The 18,091-nt window shown below is 36.7% G+C and overlaps 1 protein-coding gene across 6 annotated transcripts in view; it reads left to right on the top strand.

Annotated features, from left to right (window-relative positions):
- The window catches only part of UIMC1 (ubiquitin interaction motif containing 1), a 116,103-nt gene that overhangs the window by 15,500 nt on the left and 82,512 nt on the right, over window positions 1–18,091 (top strand). For 4 of the 6 annotated variants that reach the window (XM_070465149.1, XM_070465151.1, XM_070465150.1 and 1 more), the window contains exons 2-3: window positions 6,021–6,172; window positions 13,302–13,386. In XM_070465149.1, coding sequence (XP_070321250.1) covers window positions 6,029–6,172; window positions 13,302–13,386 — 229 coding nt within the window. In that variant the 5' untranslated portion in view covers window positions 6,021–6,028. Of the gene's footprint in view, window positions 1–621; window positions 1,160–6,020; window positions 6,173–13,301; window positions 13,387–18,091 lie in introns of those variants that run through there. The other 2 variants (XM_020873980.2, XM_020873988.2) reach the window with 2 other exon arrangements.

Here is an 18,091-nt window from a genome sequence, read left to right as displayed (position 1 = left end):
AATTTGTCTAAAAATTTGTCTAATAGTGTTATAGGTTAAATCTTTCCACATATTCATGTTTGATGTATTTTTTTCCTTTCAAATTGACAGTTGATGTCTCGTTATCTAATAGGATGTTAATATTTTGTGTCAGTTTGTATTTTTTAAATATAATCAATAGCTTTTTTCATGTATGCTATAAATATTTCTCTAATTTTGTTGTAAGTCTATGTATTTAAATATATATAGACTCAAAAGTTTAGGTGGCAGGTGCCTGGGCTGGTCCCTAGCTGAGCCATCGCCTGGCTGGCTGGTCCCTGAGGCAGCTGCTGGGGTGAGGGGTGGGGGTGCCGGGCATGCGGCCTTTCGCCATGTACACCTTAGTGGTGTGTGATGAGAACAGCAGCGTCTATGCCAACGAGGTGTTCCAGCTGCTGCTCGCCACCGGCCACTGGAAGCGGCTGCGGCGGGGCAACCCCAGGTTCAAATTGATGCTGGGAGGAAGGAACCGGCTGCCCTTCGGGAGACTGGATCTTGAGCCTGGGCTGATACAGTTGATGAATTATTACAGAGGGGCTGACAAACTGTGTCACAAAGCATCTTTAGTGAAGCTCATCAAAACTAGCCCAGAACAGGCTGAGTCCTGCACATGGTTCCCTGAGTCCTACCTGATTTATCCAACCAACCTCAGGACCCCAGTTGCTCCAGCTCAGAGTGGAATCCATTCACCGCTCCATAGTTCACGCACAGACAACAGAGAATTTTTCCTGACTTCATATAACAGAAAGAAAGAGGAGGGAGAGGGCAATGCTTGGATCACAAAGTCATTAGCCAGAGCCAAAGGTGAAGGCATCCTCCTCTCCTTAGCGGCTACAGAACTGTTGGATTTCATAGACAATCAAGGCCAGGTGCACATGATCCAGAAATACCTGGAGTTCCTGGATCTGTTCCTGGAGCCTGGTCATTGCAAGTTAGACATACGAAGCTGTGTCTTGGTGGACCATCAGTTTAATATCTACCTCTATAGAGAGGGTGTTCTGCAGACTGCTTCAGAACTGTATTAGGTGGATAATTTCCAAGATAAAACCAGCCACTTGACCAATCACTGCATTCAAAAGGAGTACTCAGAAAACTATGGGAAATATGAAGAAGGGGAATGGAATGTTCTTTGAGGAGTTCAGTAAGTACCTAACAAGTGCTTTGAACGTCACCCTGGAAAGTAGTATCTTACTACAAATCAAAGACATAATAGAGATACCTAATCCTATCTCTTTTGGTTAAATGTGTGTTGATGGAGCTTTGGGAGTTTGTGCTTTCAAGGAATTGTTCCATTTCAGTTGTCGAGTTTAAGGACAAAAATTATTTGTTATCTCCCTTTATTATCCTTTTAATATCCATATGATCTGTGGTGATGAAACTTTTAAGAATCCTTATGCTTAATCCTTTAATTACCTTATATTGGTAATTTATATCTTCTCTCTTTCACTTGCGGAGATTGGTTAGAGGCTTTTCAGTTTTATTAATCTCTTCTAAAAATCAGCTTTTGACTTTATAGATTTTCTCTGTCATTTTTGTTTTCAGTTTCTTCGTGTTCTTTATTATTTTTATTCTTCTGCTTTTGATGGACTGGCTTTTCTTTTTCTAGTTTCCTTAAAGTATAAGGTCAGGTCACTGATTTGAGCTATTTAGTTTTTTTTTAAAAAATACAAGCATTTAATGCCATCAGCTTTCCTATAAGAACTCCTTAGTTGCATCCCACAGATTTTGTTTTCGTGTTTTTGTTTTCATTTTATTAAAATACTTTCTAGTTTCCCTTGTGGAAAAAAGAAGTTTATATGTAGTTTAAATTATTAGAGAAATGTAAATCAGAACCACGATGAGGTATTACTTCATACTGGTCAGAATGACTAGCGAAAAGCCTACACATACCAAATGCTGGAGAGGGTGTGGAGAAAAGGGAACCCTCCTACACTGTTGGTGGGAGTGTAAATTGGTGCAGCCACTGTGGAAAACAGTATGGAAGTTCCTTAAATAAAAGTAGGGCTGCCATATGATCCAGTAACCCCACTCTTAGGTATATATCCAGAAAAGATGAAAACTTTTAATTTGAGAAGATACAGATACCCTAGTGTTCAGCACTATTTACAATGGCCAAGACATGGAAACAACCCAGGTGCCAATCTGGTTGGTAGGTTTAAGATGTGCTGGTGGAGGAGTGGGAGCTGGGGAAGGGGGTGTGCATGCACATGTGTGTGTGTGTGTGTATCTGTGTATAAATGAAATGGAGTATTGTCCATAAGAATAAATGAAATAATGCCATTTTCAGCAACATGAATGGACTTAGAGATTATCATACTAAGTAAAGTCAGATAAAGACAAAATATTATATAATAACACATGTGGAGTCTAGAAAATAATACAAATGAATCTATATATAAAACAGAAACAGACTCACAGACATAGTAAACAAACTTATGGTTACCAAAGGGGAAAGGATAAATTAGGGGTAAGGGATTAACAGATATAAAATGCTATACATAAAATAGAGAAGCAGCAAGGATTTACTGTATATCACAGGTAACAACAATATTTGATATCTTGTAATAACCTGTAAGGGAAAATAATCTGAAAAAATAACTGAATCACTTTGCTGTATGCCTGGAACTAACACGGTATTGTAGATCATCTATACTACAGTAAAAAATTTATGTGTAGTTTAATATTTTCATCATTTTGTGTGATTTCTTCTATTTCTTCAAGACTTAAGTCATTTAAAAATAAACATTAAGAATAGAAAAGAAATTTGTGTTTAGCTTCTATTTTTACGATAGGGAATGATATTGTGAGTGACTAGATTGGAAGAGTTTGCGTGTGTCCTTTCTTACTGTCCCTCCCTTACTACTCAGGTTGTCCAGATGTTTTTTGACAATGAGGTGTAACGTTTCTCTTAGGAGTAATTGAATGATTAAACAATTTGAGAAGTTTGTAACACAGTTAACATTCTTTTTAAATCAGTATTTCAGTCAGTGAGTCTCTGCTTTGGTTATACTAGAAAATCATCTGGGAAGTTTTTTTTTTTTTTTTAATTTAGGTAGATTTCATAGAACGTAAAATCCAGCAGTCATCTTTTTAAAGTGTATAATTTAATGGCTTTTTGTACATTCAAAATGTTGTGCAACTACCACTGTGTTCCTTTTTTTTTAGATTTATTCATTATTTTTGGCTTTGCTAGGTCTTTGTTGCTGTGTGTGGGCTTTCTCTAGTCGTGGCAAGCAGGGGTTATTCATTGTGGTGCGTGGTCTTCTCATTGTGGTGGCTTCTTTTGCAGTAGAGCATGTGCTCTAGGTGCGTGGGCTCAGTAGTTGTGGCTTGCAGGCTCTAGAGCACTGGCTCAGTAGTTGCGGTGCACAGGCCTAGTTGCCCCAGTATATATGGAATGTTCCCAGGCCAGGGATTGAAACTGTGTCCCCTGCATTGGCAGGCGGATTCTCTGGACCATCAGGGAAGTCCACTTTCTAATTCTAAACATTTTCATCACCCCAAAAAGAAACCCAAGGCCATTAAGTAGTTACTCTGTATTTCTCTCTCCTCAAACCTCTAGTTTTCTTAATCTGCTTTCTGTCTCTGTAGATTAGTCCATTCAGGATGTTTCATACAGACAGAATCATACAGTTTGTAGGCTTTTGTGTCTGGATGCTTTCACTTAATGTGTTTTCCAGGTTTATCCATTTTGTAGCATGTATTAGTACTTTGTTTCTTTTTAAGGCTGACCAACATTCCATTGTATGGATGGATGTACCACATTTTGTGTATCCATCCATCATTTGAATTATTTCTGTTTTTGGCTATTACGATTAATGATGTTAAGAACATTTAAGTGCAAGTCTTTGTTTGAATACTTGTTTTTAACTTTCTTGGATGTTTACTTGGGAGTTGAATTACTAGATGTATTTTAATTTTTTGAAGAATTGCCAAGTTGTTTTCCACAGCAGCTGCAGAATTTTATATTCACACTATGAATGAATGAAAGTTTTAATTTCTCTGCATTCTTGCCAACATTTGCTGTTTTCTCTAAGGAAAAAAACGCAACTTTATCGAGATATAATTCACTTACCATATAATCCATCCACTTAAAGTATACAATTGAAATTAAAAAAACAGAACTGCTGTATGAGTCAGCAGTTTTACCTCTGAGTATTTACCCAAAGAAAACAAAACACTGATTTGAAAAGATATATGCATACCAGTGTTAATTGCAGCATTATTAATAAAAACCCAAGATATGGATGGAGACCTTTTTGCTATTGAGTTGCAAGAGTTCTTTATTCTGTATACAATTTCTTTATTATATAGATGCTTTAAAGATATTTTTCTCATTCTTTATTTTTTTTTAAACTTGTCTTAATATTGTGGTTTGGAGCACAGAGGTTTTTAATAAGATGAAGCCCTGTTTATTTATTTTTTCTTTCATTGCTTATGCTTTTGATAACATATTTAACAAACTCACCTATCCACGATTACAAAGCTTTATGCTTATGTTTTGCCTTAGAATTTTATAGATTTTGTTCTTTCATTCAGGTCTTTGATCTGTTTCATGCAATTCTTTGTTATGTGAGGTAGAGGTCCAATTTCATTCTTTTTACATTTGGATATCTAGTTGTCAGAGTACCATTTATTGGAAAGACTTATACTTTGTCCATTGAATTATCTTGGTACTTTTGTTGAAAGCAGTTGACAGTAAATGTGTGGATGTTTTCTGAACTCCCTGGTCTTTTGTTCCATTGATCTTTACTTTTATTCTTGTGCCAGTGCCACACCATCTTGATAATATAGCTCTGTAGTAAGTTTTGAAATTGAGATGTGTGAGTCCTTCAGCTTTGTTCCTTTTTTTCAAGATTGTTTTGGCTGTTCTGGGACCTCTGTTTTTCCTCTGTTTTGCCTTTCCTCTGTGAATTTTAGGATCAACTTGTCTGTCAACAAAAAAGCCAGTAGGAATTTTATTAGGAATTATGTTGTATCTGTAGAGCAATTTGGGGAATATTTAACAGTATCAAGTCTTCTAATTCATGAACATGGGGTGTCTTTGCACTTATCTTTTATATCTTCCAACAATATTTTATAGTTTTTGGTTGCAAGCTTTACACTTCTGTTAAATTTTGTTAAGAATTTTTTTATTTTTGATGCTATTAAAATGGAATTTGAAAATTAAATTTTTGGATTATTTATTGCTTATAGATAGCTGTTCAGTTGATTTCTGTATATTGACCTTGTGTCCAACAATCTTACTGAACTTGTTCATTAGTTGTGATGGTTTTTTAGTGGATTTCTTAGTTTTTTTTTTTTTTAATTGAAGATCATGTCATCTACAAAAAGCAATAGTTTTACTTCTTCCTTTTCCATTTGGATTTTTTATTTCTTCTTATTCCATAATCTACCTGTTTAGAACCTGTGGTATAATGTTCAGTAGAAATGATGAATGCAGACATGCTTGTTTTATTCCTATCCTAAGAGGAAAGCATTCAGTCTTTTACCTTTAAGTATGATTATTTGCAGTGGATTTTTTAAAAAAGATGTCCTTTTTTGGGTTGAGGCACTGATATTAAAGAAAAAAGCTTTTAGATGAATAATAATATGCAGTCAGAGAGCCAGTTATTTAAGTTAATGCTTAAGGAACTATGATAAATTATTATATTATTCCTATTGAAATGTCACTAAAAGAATGAAATTTATATATGTATTTTTTCCTTTATAGAAAAAATACAAATTTTAATTAGTAAAAGAGTTCAGAAATCCAATTTTACTTCTGTTAGATAGGTATCTTTTTCTTTTATATGACCAAATGTTAATAGCATCTAGAAAACTTATATATTAAGTAAATTATTTTTCCTTCTGCTGCTGCTAAGTTGCTTCAGTTGTGTCCGACTCTGTGCAACCCTGTGGACAGCAGCCCACCGGGCTCCTCTGGCTGTGGGATTCTGTAGGCAAGAATACTGCAGTGGGTTGCCATTTCCTTCTCCAATTTTTTTTTCCTTCTATTTCAGACAAAAGGATGCCGCGGAGAAAGAAAAAAGTTAAAGAAGCCTCTGAAGCTCAGAACCTGGAGAAGAAAGATGTAGAAACTACCAGTTCTGTCAATGTGAAGAAGCGTAGACTTGAGGATGCATACATTGTGATATCTGATAGTGATGGAGAGGTCAGTATTCTAAAGAGTAGAGCTCTAGGTCTCAAACTGGGCCTCCTTATCTGTGACTGGTTTGTTTGTGAGACTGAACTTTAATGACATCTTGCCATACCATGCGGCTTTTACTCAGCTTTGTAAATGGAATTAAAAATTACTTAGAAGAAAGTAGTCACACAGTTTGGTTGAGGATGGATCATAGCTCCTCAGTTTTATAATGTATTAACTGAAGGTGATATTTTAAAACCATTTGAATACATCAAATATGAAAATTTTCATTTGTCTGTAAAGTGAGAGAAAGACAGCTTTTTAAGTCTCTAGATATACTCTGTCCAATGTGGTAGTAACTAGCCACCTGTAGCTATTTAAATTTTAATTAATTAAAATTAAATAAAAGGAAAAGTCAGCTCCTCTCTTGGACTAGTCACATCTAGTGTCTGCTGTGTTAGCGCAAGTATAGAATATTTCCCTTCATTATAGAAAGCTTTGTTGGACAGAGCTGTAATATATTTTAAATCTTTCCCTTGGTCTGTGTTTCCATTTGTTTATTGGAGATTTTGCCTGTTTGTAGGTCACATCCAGTAAGGCAGTAAAGTAAGTCACTTTTTTCATCTAAGTTTACCTCTTACTCTCCTTTATCTACTGTTTCATTTGCTGGTAGAACCACTCATTTGCCTCAGGTTATAAAGCTCAGAATTGTCTCTGACTCTTCCTTTTAAATTGAGTTGCTTTTGTGACTGACTTCTTTCACTTGAAAAAGGAAATGGCAACCCACTCCAGTATTCTTGCCTGGAAGATCCCATGGACTGAGGATCCTGGTATAGTCCATGGGGTCGCAAAGAGTTGGACACGACTGAGCGACTTTACTTTCACTTGACATATGTTTTCAAGGTTCATTCATATTGTAGCATATAACAGTACTTAGTTCCTTTTACAAAATTTTTATGTATTTATTTATTTTTGGCTGAGCTGGGTCTTTGTTGCTGTACACGGGCTTTCTCTAGTTGAGGTGAGCAGGGGCTACTTTCTAGTTGTGGTGACAGACTTCTCATTATGGTACCTTCTCTTGTTGCAGAGCACAGGCTTTAGGGCGTGCAGGCTCAGTAGTTGTGGGGCAGGGGCTTAGTTGCCCTACTGCATGTGAAATCTTCCCAGATCAAGGATTGAACCTGTGTCCCTTGTGATAGCAGGCAGATTCTCAACCTCTGGACTACCAGGGAAGTCCTCTTCATGCCTTTTTTCCCCTACAGTGACTGCATCATTTTACATTCCCATCAGTTATATACTGGGATTCCAGTTTCTCTACATTCTTGCTAACACTTGTTATTTTTAAATGTTTAATTTTTATATCACCCTAGTAGGTGTGTAGTGGTTTCTCATTGTGGTTTTGACTTACATTTCCCTAATGGCTAATGAACTTGAGCATCTTTTTTGTACTTGTTAGCCATCTGTATAGCTTCTTTGAAGAAATCTCTGTTCATGTAAATCCATGGCTAATTCATGTCAATGTATGACGAAAACCACTACAATATTGTAAAGTAATTAGCCCCCAACTAATAAAAATAAATGAAAAAAAAAAAAAAGAAATGTCTGTTCAAGTTCTCTGTCCATTTATACATTGCAGTTTTTCTTTCTGTTGTTGAGTGGTAAGTTTTCTTTTTGTATTTTGCATATTAAACCTCTTATCAGATACATTATTTGCAAATATATTCTTCCATTCTAGGAGATGTCTTTTCACTTTCTTGATAATGTTTGATGCACAACTGTTTTAAATTTTAAAGAAGTCCAAGTTACCTGTTTTTTTCCCCTTTGGTTATTTAATGATTTTGGTGTTATATCTAAAGAATTATTACCAAATCTAAAAAAAAAAAAAATTATTACCAAATCTAAAGTCATGAAATTGATCCCTAAGAGTTTTCTAATTTTAGCTCTTAGAGTTTGGTCTTTGTTCCATTTTGAAATAATTTTTGTGTATGGTATGAGATGGTGTGTGTGTGTGTGTGTGTAGTGGTAAAATGTACATAACATAATTTAGGATTTTAACCATTTTTAGGTTGTACGTATTCACATATATATTGTTGTTGAATGGTGAAAGTTGCTCAGTTGTGTCCAACTCTTTTCGACCCCATTGACTCTACAGTCCATGGATTTCTCCAGGCCAGAATACCAGAGTGGGTAGCCTGGAGATCTCCCGAACCCAAGTCTCCCACATTTCAAGCAGGTTCTTTACCAACTGAGCTATCAGAGAAGCCCTAAACATGTTTCTGCCTGTTTTTGAACCGGAGACCTTTTGTGTATGAGGTGAATGTGATAACCGCTACACTACAGAAATGCCCGTTGAATTGTAGGGGTTCTTTATAGATTGTGGACAGTTAGCCCCTTGTCAAATATATGATTTGTGCATATTTTCTCCCATTCCATAGGTTGCCTTTGTACTCTGTTGATAGTCTTTTTATGCAGAGTGGTTTTAAATTTAGTCCAGTTTACCTGGTTTTTGTATTACTGCTTGTGCTTTGGTGTCATATCCAAAAAGTCATTGCCAAATCTTCCATGTCATGAAGCTTTTCCCCTGTGTTTTCTTCTGTGTGTGCTCGGTCATGTCCAGCTCTTTGTGACTCCATGCCAGGCTCTGCTGTCCGTTGAATTTTTCAGGCAAGAATACTGGAATGGGTTCTCATTTCCTTCCCCATGTTTTCTTCTAAGAGTTTTAAAATTTTAAGTGTTATATTTAGGTCTTTGATCGATTTTGTGTTATTAGCTTTCGTGTATGGTCTAAGGTAGGGATCTGACTTCTTTTTTGCTTGTGAATATCCAGTTTTTCCAGCACCATTTGTTGGTATTTTAACCTCGATATTTGTTTATATTTTATTTGGATTTCTTGCAGGTAGCATACGGTTTGAGGTTTCTAATTTTATACCGTTTGAGAATCTCTCTTTTAAATTGATGTGGTTAGATTATTTATATGTAATAAAGTCACTGAGGTACTTTAAAAGGTACCATCCAACTGATTGTTTTTGCATTGGTTCTTTGTTTTCTTCCCATTCTTGTTGATCTAATTTTATTTTTGCACTATGTAGAAAATTGCTTTATTGAATAAGTTAAATCTACAGAGAAAGATATATTCAAGTTATCTTGCTTCTCCATTCTGTACACCCTATTCCACATCCTTCACTCCATTGATAACCAATTTCATTAATTTTTTTTTGTTTCAACATTGCTTTAAAGCAAAAATAAGCCCATTCATGTTTTCCCCCTCTCTCTTTAAATATTTCTTTATTTGGCAGTACTGCATCTTAGTTGTGGCACATGGGATTTTCGATCTTTATTGTGACTTGAGGGATCTAGTTCCCTGATCAGGGATCAAACCCAGGCCCCCTGTACTGGGAGCGCAGGTCTTAGCCACTGGACTCCAGGGAAGTTCCCATTCATGTTTTCTTAATTCTGCTTTTTATGTGAAATGTTGCATATCTATTTGCATCTTGTTCTTTTCTCAGAACAGTGTATCTTGTAGGTTATTCCTTTCATTTTCTCATTGTTTTCTTGTATTTCTTTAGTGGCTCTTTCAGATTTTTACTTGAATCTGTTTTCCTTTGGAGACCCCCTTTTTTTTTTTTAAATGCAAACCCTCTTGCATTGTTGGTGGAAATGTAAATGGATACAGCTACTATGGAGAACAGTGTGGAGCATTCCAGATCAGCGGCAGCATGCAGATTCTCAGTTGGGGCATGTAGGATCTAGTTCCTCTACCAGGGATCGAACCTGAACCCCTTGCATTGGGAGCTAAGAGTCTTAGCTCCTGGACCACTGGGAAGTCCCCAGTTTTCTTTTTTGATATGGTTTTATCTGTGTTCAGTTTGGGTTTTATGAAGTTTCAATTTATTTGTTCCTTTTTTGGTTGGTTTATGGTTTGAGTTTTCTGATTCTAGGCTTTTCTTAATCTGTAGATGATTCTTTAAAATTTTTTGGGGGTGTGTTAATTTCCTTTTCTGGGTTGGTGATTAGAGGAGAATATTCATAAACTTAAATGTTTATATTTTCTCTTTCCATTTTATAGTTGCTTGGTTTGAAATTTCTTTTTTTATTCTTGTATTTACTGGATAAAAGCTTCCCTTTTGTCTTTTCAGTGTACTTCATTTTAGTTTCTTTTATGGATGGTATTGTTGATATTAGAAGAGAGGTTGGCATGTTTATTTTTTTTCTTCAGGACCTGTCATTTCTTTCCTCCTTTCTTTTATGAAATCTGAGGAATACCATTTCTTCTTTGTGTATCTCCCTCTTTTCCATTGGTAGTACGTCTTTGAGGTTGCCATTTTTGTTCCTCTCACTTTCAAGCCCTTTAAAATGTAGCTGATTATGTGAAATACCACCTCTTGGACCAGTGTTTTGTCTTAGTGTCAGACATTTTGATTTTGAAGGTGGTTTTGTCTGTGTTCTTAAGTTTTTCATCTCTTTTTCTTATTTTTCATATAGTCTCTTAAGTCTTCTCTTTCTTTGTTCTGTTTACTCATAGATTTGCAGTAGCACTGGGAACTCTGTTAGAATTGGCTATTTCTCTGCTCACTGGTTATTTGAATTCTGTGGTATGTTTTGTCTCCTAATAATGTTGAAGGTGTTGGTCATAGGTGGTGTTATTTCTGGTTCTTATTGCATGCTAAGTCGCTTTAGTCATGTCCAGGTCTTTGTAACCCCATGGATTGTAGTCCATCAGGCTCCTCCGTCCATGGGATTCTCCAGGCAAGAGTACTGGAGTGGGTTGCCATTTCCTCCTCCAGGGAATCTTCCTGACCCAGGGATGGAACCCAGGTCTCCTACGACTCCTGCATTGGCAGGCAGGTTCTTTACCACTAGTGCTGCCTGGGAAGCCCTGTTGGTTTTGTGGTTTTTCTGGGAGAATGTATGGAGAGGTGGCTCAGTGGTAAAGAATCCAGTGCAGGAGATGCAGGGTAGATTCCTGGGTTGGGAACATCTCCTGGAGGAGGAAATGGCAACCCACTCCAGTATTCTTGCCTGGAAAATCTTATGGACAGGAGAGCCCAGCTGGCTACAGTCCACAGGGTCACAAAGGGTCAGACACAGCTAAGTGACTGAGCACGCATACACAATTACTGTTATCTTCTAGACCTTTCATTTTCAGCCATTCTGGATCCCTTTGTTATAACCCAGTCTCTTAAATATATATATAGCATTGAGTTTAATTTTTTGTTATATTAATTTTATTTCTTTTTCTATATTCTTTGATTTTTGACTCTGCTTTTGGCATATATTTTGGTATATCTTATTTTAGAGTTTATATAAATGCTTTTCATAGTTCCTTCCTTTTTTTTTTTTTAAATTTAGCTTTCTGTAATTTGGTTTGTCAGTTGTAAATAGTATCCTTTGACTTTCACTTACAGTGCATGCAATAGAAAATGAAGTTATTTTACTTTCCATTTCTGATTTCTCTCATATATTAGTTGTGTCATTTCTACATATAATATTTACACATTTTCTTCTATTCTTATCTCTACTTCGGTTTTAGTCTTAGTTCTAAAAGTAAATATGTTAAATACTACTATCAATTCTTTTGCCAGATTTCTCTAATCATTTTTTAGTTGAATAGTGCTTGATTTTTACTAGATTTGTCAAGTAGGCCTTGTGACTATATTATTTCCTAAGTTGTTAAGTTTTTGATACTGTTTTTCTATAGTCTTGTTATCTGAAAGACTGCTTGATGGGGTCCAACATCCTTGGTTTAAAATTTTCTCTTTCCCCTTGAGTTTCTTTAAAATGCTGCCTTCTTGATTTTTGCTTTGTATGTTATGTTTGGTAAGTCTGGTTTATTTTCCTTTTTTTTGGTAAGTGACTAGTCTTTTTTGTTAGTCTGAATGCTAAGAATTTTTCTTTAGGGTGAGATAGGTATATTATGTGTATGTGTTAGGAAACTGATTGGTCAGAGTGAACTTTCAATATGTCAGTTCAGTTCAATTGCTCCGTCATGTCTGACTCTTTGAGACCCCATGGGTTGTAGCTCGCCAAGCTTCCCTCTCCATCACCAACTCCCGGAGCTTGCTCAAACTCTCATGTCCATTGAGTCGGTGATGCCATCGAACCATCTCTGCGTTTTTTCCCTTGTAAATTTTATTTATTATAATCTTAATGTTAGTTTGTTTCATTGTTTGTTTTCTTCTTCAGAGATCCCAGTTATACATTTATGGGATCACCTTTGCCTGTATTCTTTTTTTTTTTCATTTTTAATGATATTTATTGTTTTTATCTTAATTTTACAAGCAATACCTGTTGATTGTTTGAAACATATAAAAGCCTAAACTAAAAAATGATAACCACCCACAATTCCCACCCTGTAGAGATAACCACCATTAGCATTTTGATTCATTTTCTCCCCCCCACCCCACACACAGAGTAATTAAAGTATAATTTACCCACAACACTATATTAGTTCCAGGTAAACAAAATAGTGATTTGCATCCATTTTATCCAATCTTTGGTACTTGTTTCCTCACAATAAATATTTTATGGAAATTTTCATTTTTACCATTGGTATAGATTAAAAAAAGATACCTATATAATTGTGAATTGCATTTCCATATACATACAAGCTCTTTGTGTATGTTTTTCTGTGAAGTATTTTTTGCCTATGGGAGGATGCTTTGTATTGATTTGTAAGAGCTCTTTATATATAAGGAAAATTAGCCCTTTATTCTAATAAATATGTTACATACTTTTCCTTGGTTGTTCTGTTGCTTTTTAAAGTACTGATTTAAAAGAAGTGAGTATGCACTGGGCTTAAACTTTATTACTGACTTTAAAACATTGAATCAAGCTTTCTGTGAACTTGGGTGCATACTTGCTGGTATTTTATAGATAGACCAGTTTTTATATGAGTTTGAATATGACATAATTATATCTGTATATTACAGTTTTTATTTTTATTGGTTCTGAATCTACATTTTTCTTTTTCTACCATAAAAATCTTTTTCTGATGTTTTCTTTGAACATTTACAAAAATGTTACAAAACATTTACAAACATTTATAAAAACACTGATTCTTTAGAGGTTTAGTAGCCTCTGTTAGCTGTACAGGAGGGTAGAAAGAGTACTACTTTTAATGACAATCAACCTGATCATGTTTCTTGTTTTGCAACAGGAGCCACAGGAGGAAAATGGATTGCAGAAAACGAAGGCAAAACAGTCAAATAGAGCAAGGTGTTTGGCTAAAAGAAAAATTGCACGTATGTTTTCATTTTTGTATTGAGAATGGTTTGGAAGTTTCAGCAATCATAGAATTGACACTAGTTTCTTCATTAAGAAGAGGTTTCTCTGAATAAGACTGTGTGTGGTTCTTGTTAATTCTGGATTCCATTAAAATTTGTGGGGATCACAGTTACCTAGGGTGTATACAATTGATTATTAAAGGCAGCATGTTGAAATTAAGAATGTGCCCTTTCAGAGTTAGGCACACTTGGTTTTGAACCCCTGCTTCCACTTACTATGTGGACTTTAGTCAAGCCACTAAAGCCTACTGCTTTATGAAGTAGAAATGAAGATAACACGTAGAAAATCACTTACTGGCTCCGATAATGGTGTTACTGTTTTGATCACTAAAATTCTATGTGTCTACTCTCAGCACTTTATTCTGGTCATCAGATGTGTAAAGTTTTTTTTTCTCCCCTACACCAAGCAGTTCTCCAACTCTTTGCCCTACAAACTGTCCAAACTGGGTGCCCTACAGTTTACAGAAATATGACACTGTCAGATCCCACAAGCTAAAGGCTTAGTTCTGCGTGACTTCCCCTTCTTTCAGATGACAATTGCAAGTCCAGGTTGTTACCTGTGCTTCTGACTGACTGGCTATAAATCAGAGGTTCCTGTGACCCCTTTTTTGTGTTCAATTAATTTGCCAAAGTGGCTCTCAGAACTTAGGGAAACATTTGCTTATTAGATGACTGGTTTATTATAAAGGATATAACTCAGTAACGGCCAGATTGACTTCCCCGGTGGCTCAGATTGTAAAGTGTCTGCCTACAGTGTGGGAGACCTGGCTTCAGTCCCTGCGTTGGTAAGATCTTCTGGAGAAGGAAATGGCAACCCACTCCAGTATTCTTGCCTGAAAAATCCTATGGACGGAGGAGCCTGGTAGTCTACAGTCCATGGGGTCGCAAAGAGTCAGACATGACTGAGCAACTTCACTTTCACTTTTATTATAAAGGCTATAACTCAGTAACAGCCAGATTAAGATATAGGGCAAGATATAGGAGACCTGGGACCTCTTTGACCTACCCAGGCATGTCACCTTCTCAGTCCCTGTACATGTTCACCAACCTGGAGACTGACCAAACATTATAGTTCAGGTATTTTATGAAGGCTTCATTATACAGGTATGATTGATTAAATCATTGTTCATTGGTGATTGGTCTAACTTCCAGCCAGTTGCTCTTCCTACCTGGAGGTTAGGGAGTTGGAATAAAAGTTCTAATCCTCTAGCAGCTTGGTTGGTTCCCCTGGCAACCAGCCCCAATCCTTAGGGGCTTTCCAAAAGTAAGTTCATTAATAGAATCTCTCGTGTGCCTAAAAGGTAATTGTTATGAATGACAAAAGATACCTTTATTGCTCTTTTCATTTAGAAAATTCCAGTTGTTAGGAGCTGTTAGGAGTTGTTAGGAAATTCCAGCATTATTAGGAGCTCTGTGTCAGGTGCCAAGATTCAATATATATTACTATGAATCACAATATCACAAAAATTATTTATTGGAAGTTTCTTCTCTTCTGACTTTGTTACTCAATTGTGAAGTTATTTAATAATAATGATTGTATTTTTGCATTTTAATGTCATGTGAGATGTTTAAGTATTTCAGTCAACTTGTTAAAATGTATGTTAACTAGCTGAGATTATTACAAAACATTGAAGATAAAGCAGAATTTTTTCACATTCATTTGAATTTAGGTGATTTAAAGTATAATTCTCAGCCTTATAAAATTAACCATAATTGTTGTTTTTGCTAAATCATTGTGGTATATCTAGAGGTGGTTATCACTATGATCTCCATGAGGCAGCAGTGAGCAGTGGCGTGAAGTAAGATCTTAATTCCCTGGCCAGGAATTGAACCTGGGCAATGTGGATGAAAACCAGGAATCCAGACCAGCAAAGGCTAGAGGCTATTTTTTTTCCTGGATCTTTGCCCCTAGTGAAAGATGCATTTATCATGGAGACAAAAACTGTAAATGCAGGTATAAAGTTTATTATTAGAGACATAGCATAAGAACAAGTGGGAGAGCATACAGAGAAACTGTTTAGTTAAGATAGAAGCAAAGCAGAGATGCACCTGGAGAGAAGGGTGTGGGCATCCCCCATATTGAGGAGCACAGAAAAGAGGCTGTTAAGTCATTTATATAGGACAGTTCTTCCTAATCTTCTTTAGCCAATTATCTGGTTTCTTTTTCCACACTTGACCTGTCCTAACCCTCCCCTGGGTGTGCACAGATATTTCAGTTAAGATGGATCCCACCGAAAAGGCTTATGGAAGGGGGTGGCAAGGCTTAACTGATCTGGCGTCCCCTGCCCTTTTGACCCCATGAAGGATTTTTGCATATGCATAGTGTCTCCTTTGCCCTAAGGATGGGGGAGTGTGTGACCTCTTAATCTTTTAACAGGTTTTAGTCCCACTCTGTCCCTGCCCTAAAACTGCCCAATATCCAGTTATTTACCCTATTCTTGTTGGTTTTTATATTGAGGTATAGATCTTGAAATATAGACAGGAGTCCAGTCATAAATATGTAGTCCTGGAGCCCATATGTCTCTTATTTCAGGAAATGTAAACAGGGGCTGGTAATGAATGACCGACCCTAGGAGGTATGAACTGGAGGCCAGTTGTAGATAGCTGACCTGGGGCCCATCTATCTCCTGCCTCAACTGTGAATGTGTATTAGTCACTCAGTTGTGTCTGACACTTTGTGATCCCATGGACTGTAGCCCACCAGGCTCCCCTGTCCATGGGATTCTCCAGGCAGGAATACTGGAGTGGATTGCCATGCCTTTCTCCAGGGGATCTTCCTGACCCAGGGATCAAATGCAGGTCTCTAATCTGCCTTGACAGGTGGGTTCTTTACCACTAGTGCAACCTAGTAGCTCAGACAGTAAAGAAGCTTTATGTGTAGTAGGTTTTAAAGTCAGGTAGCAGCAGTCCTCCTGCTTTGTTCCTTTCCTTCAATACTCTGTTGACTATTCTAGATCTTTTGCCCTTTCCGTATAAACTTTTACTTTTTTCATTCTGAATGCCTTAATTTGTATTAGTTAATAAAATATGTAAAGATTTAAGTGGGCAGACAATTCCCATCATCTTAATAAAGGCACTGTTTCCTTTGGAAAAGAAATTAGATCGAAGTAGTTATTATTACTTTTTATCTGAGCCTGGCTAAAAGATTTATTTCTGACGAAGGAGTGAAAGAGGTCTCCACATACACAAAAAGGACTGTAAAAGGGAGATGAGAAAATGAAGCTTTCTTCCTGAGATGATTTAGAGAGCAGAACTAGGACACAGACCACAGGGAAGATGATTTGGTTTCAAGAAAGAATTGTGTACTAGCTGAGCTGTCCAAAGATAGGGTGGGTCACCTGGCCAGGTAGGCAGAAAGCTGGCCTGGATGACTTTTAAGATTCTTTCCAGCTCTGATATTATATGAGGCTCTATTAAGTACAGAAGGAAAAAAAAAAGACCACGCTTTTTAAACAGAATATCACAATTCTGGGGGCAAAAGTTGCTTCTGATGGTTTTCTGTTGGCTGACAAATGAACATTGCCTATGGAGTGTGGAAGAGACACATTCTTAGTAGTGAAAATTAGGTTTACTCTGGGCCAGACTGGAATCAGCTTCTTTTTACATGCAAAATCTTAAAAAAAAATTTCAACCATATACTTGGCATATAGTGGGGGCTTTATAAATATTTATTGAACATTAAGAACTGGTAGCTCTGCTTAAGATTATTCCCATTTTAGGGAAGAAGAAATAGGCTGAGGCCAATTAAGTGACTTTTGTAAGATTATCCAACCACTAAGTGGGTGAGTCTTTATTTAAACAAGGACTATTAACCATCATACTCAGGTTCAATGAGTGAAAGAAGTATTTGATAGGAGTTTATCTCAAGCTGACACATATGTGTGTGTGGACCTGATGGAGGCAGAGCAGTGATCAGTGCCTTTGTCTGAGACCATGTTTCTCTTGGGAGACAAGCAGACTCCAGAGAACATGTCCTGGGACTGGTCAACTCTCCAGATGACCATGCCCTCCTTCTGATGTAATCACTCAGCTTAATCCAAATCGTTTCACTGATGTCTTAGCAAAAGCAGTGTTTTCATTTTAGTCCAATGTTTAATTTGGTAGGTGGGGGTGTGGGGCATGGAATGCCCCAGGCTGGCAGGCAGCATTGGTTGGGGTAGGTGGTTTGCTTTTGTTGTTGTTGTTTAGTTGTTCTGTTGTATCTCTTTGTGACTCCATGGACTGTAGCCCGCCAGGCTCCTCTCTCCATGAATTACCCAGGCATGAGTACTGGAGTGGGTTGCCATTTCCTTCTCTCCATATAAACTTTAGAATGAGTTTGTTTGTATCTACAAAATACACTGGAATTTTGAATTCAGTTATATTGAATCTACAGATCAGGTTTGTAAAATTGGTATCTTGACATTATATAAGTCTTTCTATCCCATGACATGGAATTCCTTTAGTTAGTTAATTTTTACTTGATTTTGTTAATCGGAGTTTCCTAGCTTTGCTCATATGGATCTTGTACATTATTTTATTACCAATGTAAATGGTATTGTGTTTTAAATTTCAAATTCATGTGTGCATATAGTGCCTGACTCTTTGCAACCCCTGGACTGTAGCCCACCAGGCTCCTCTGTCCATGGAATTTTCTAGGCAAGAATATTAGAATGGGTTGCCA

Source organism: Odocoileus virginianus, chromosome 3 (genome assembly GCF_023699985.2).
Source record: "Odocoileus virginianus isolate 20LAN1187 ecotype Illinois chromosome 3, Ovbor_1.2, whole genome shotgun sequence".
Taxonomy (NCBI): Eukaryota; Metazoa; Chordata; class Mammalia; order Artiodactyla; family Cervidae; genus Odocoileus; species Odocoileus virginianus.
This window is presented reverse-complemented; position numbering and strand designations above follow the sequence as displayed.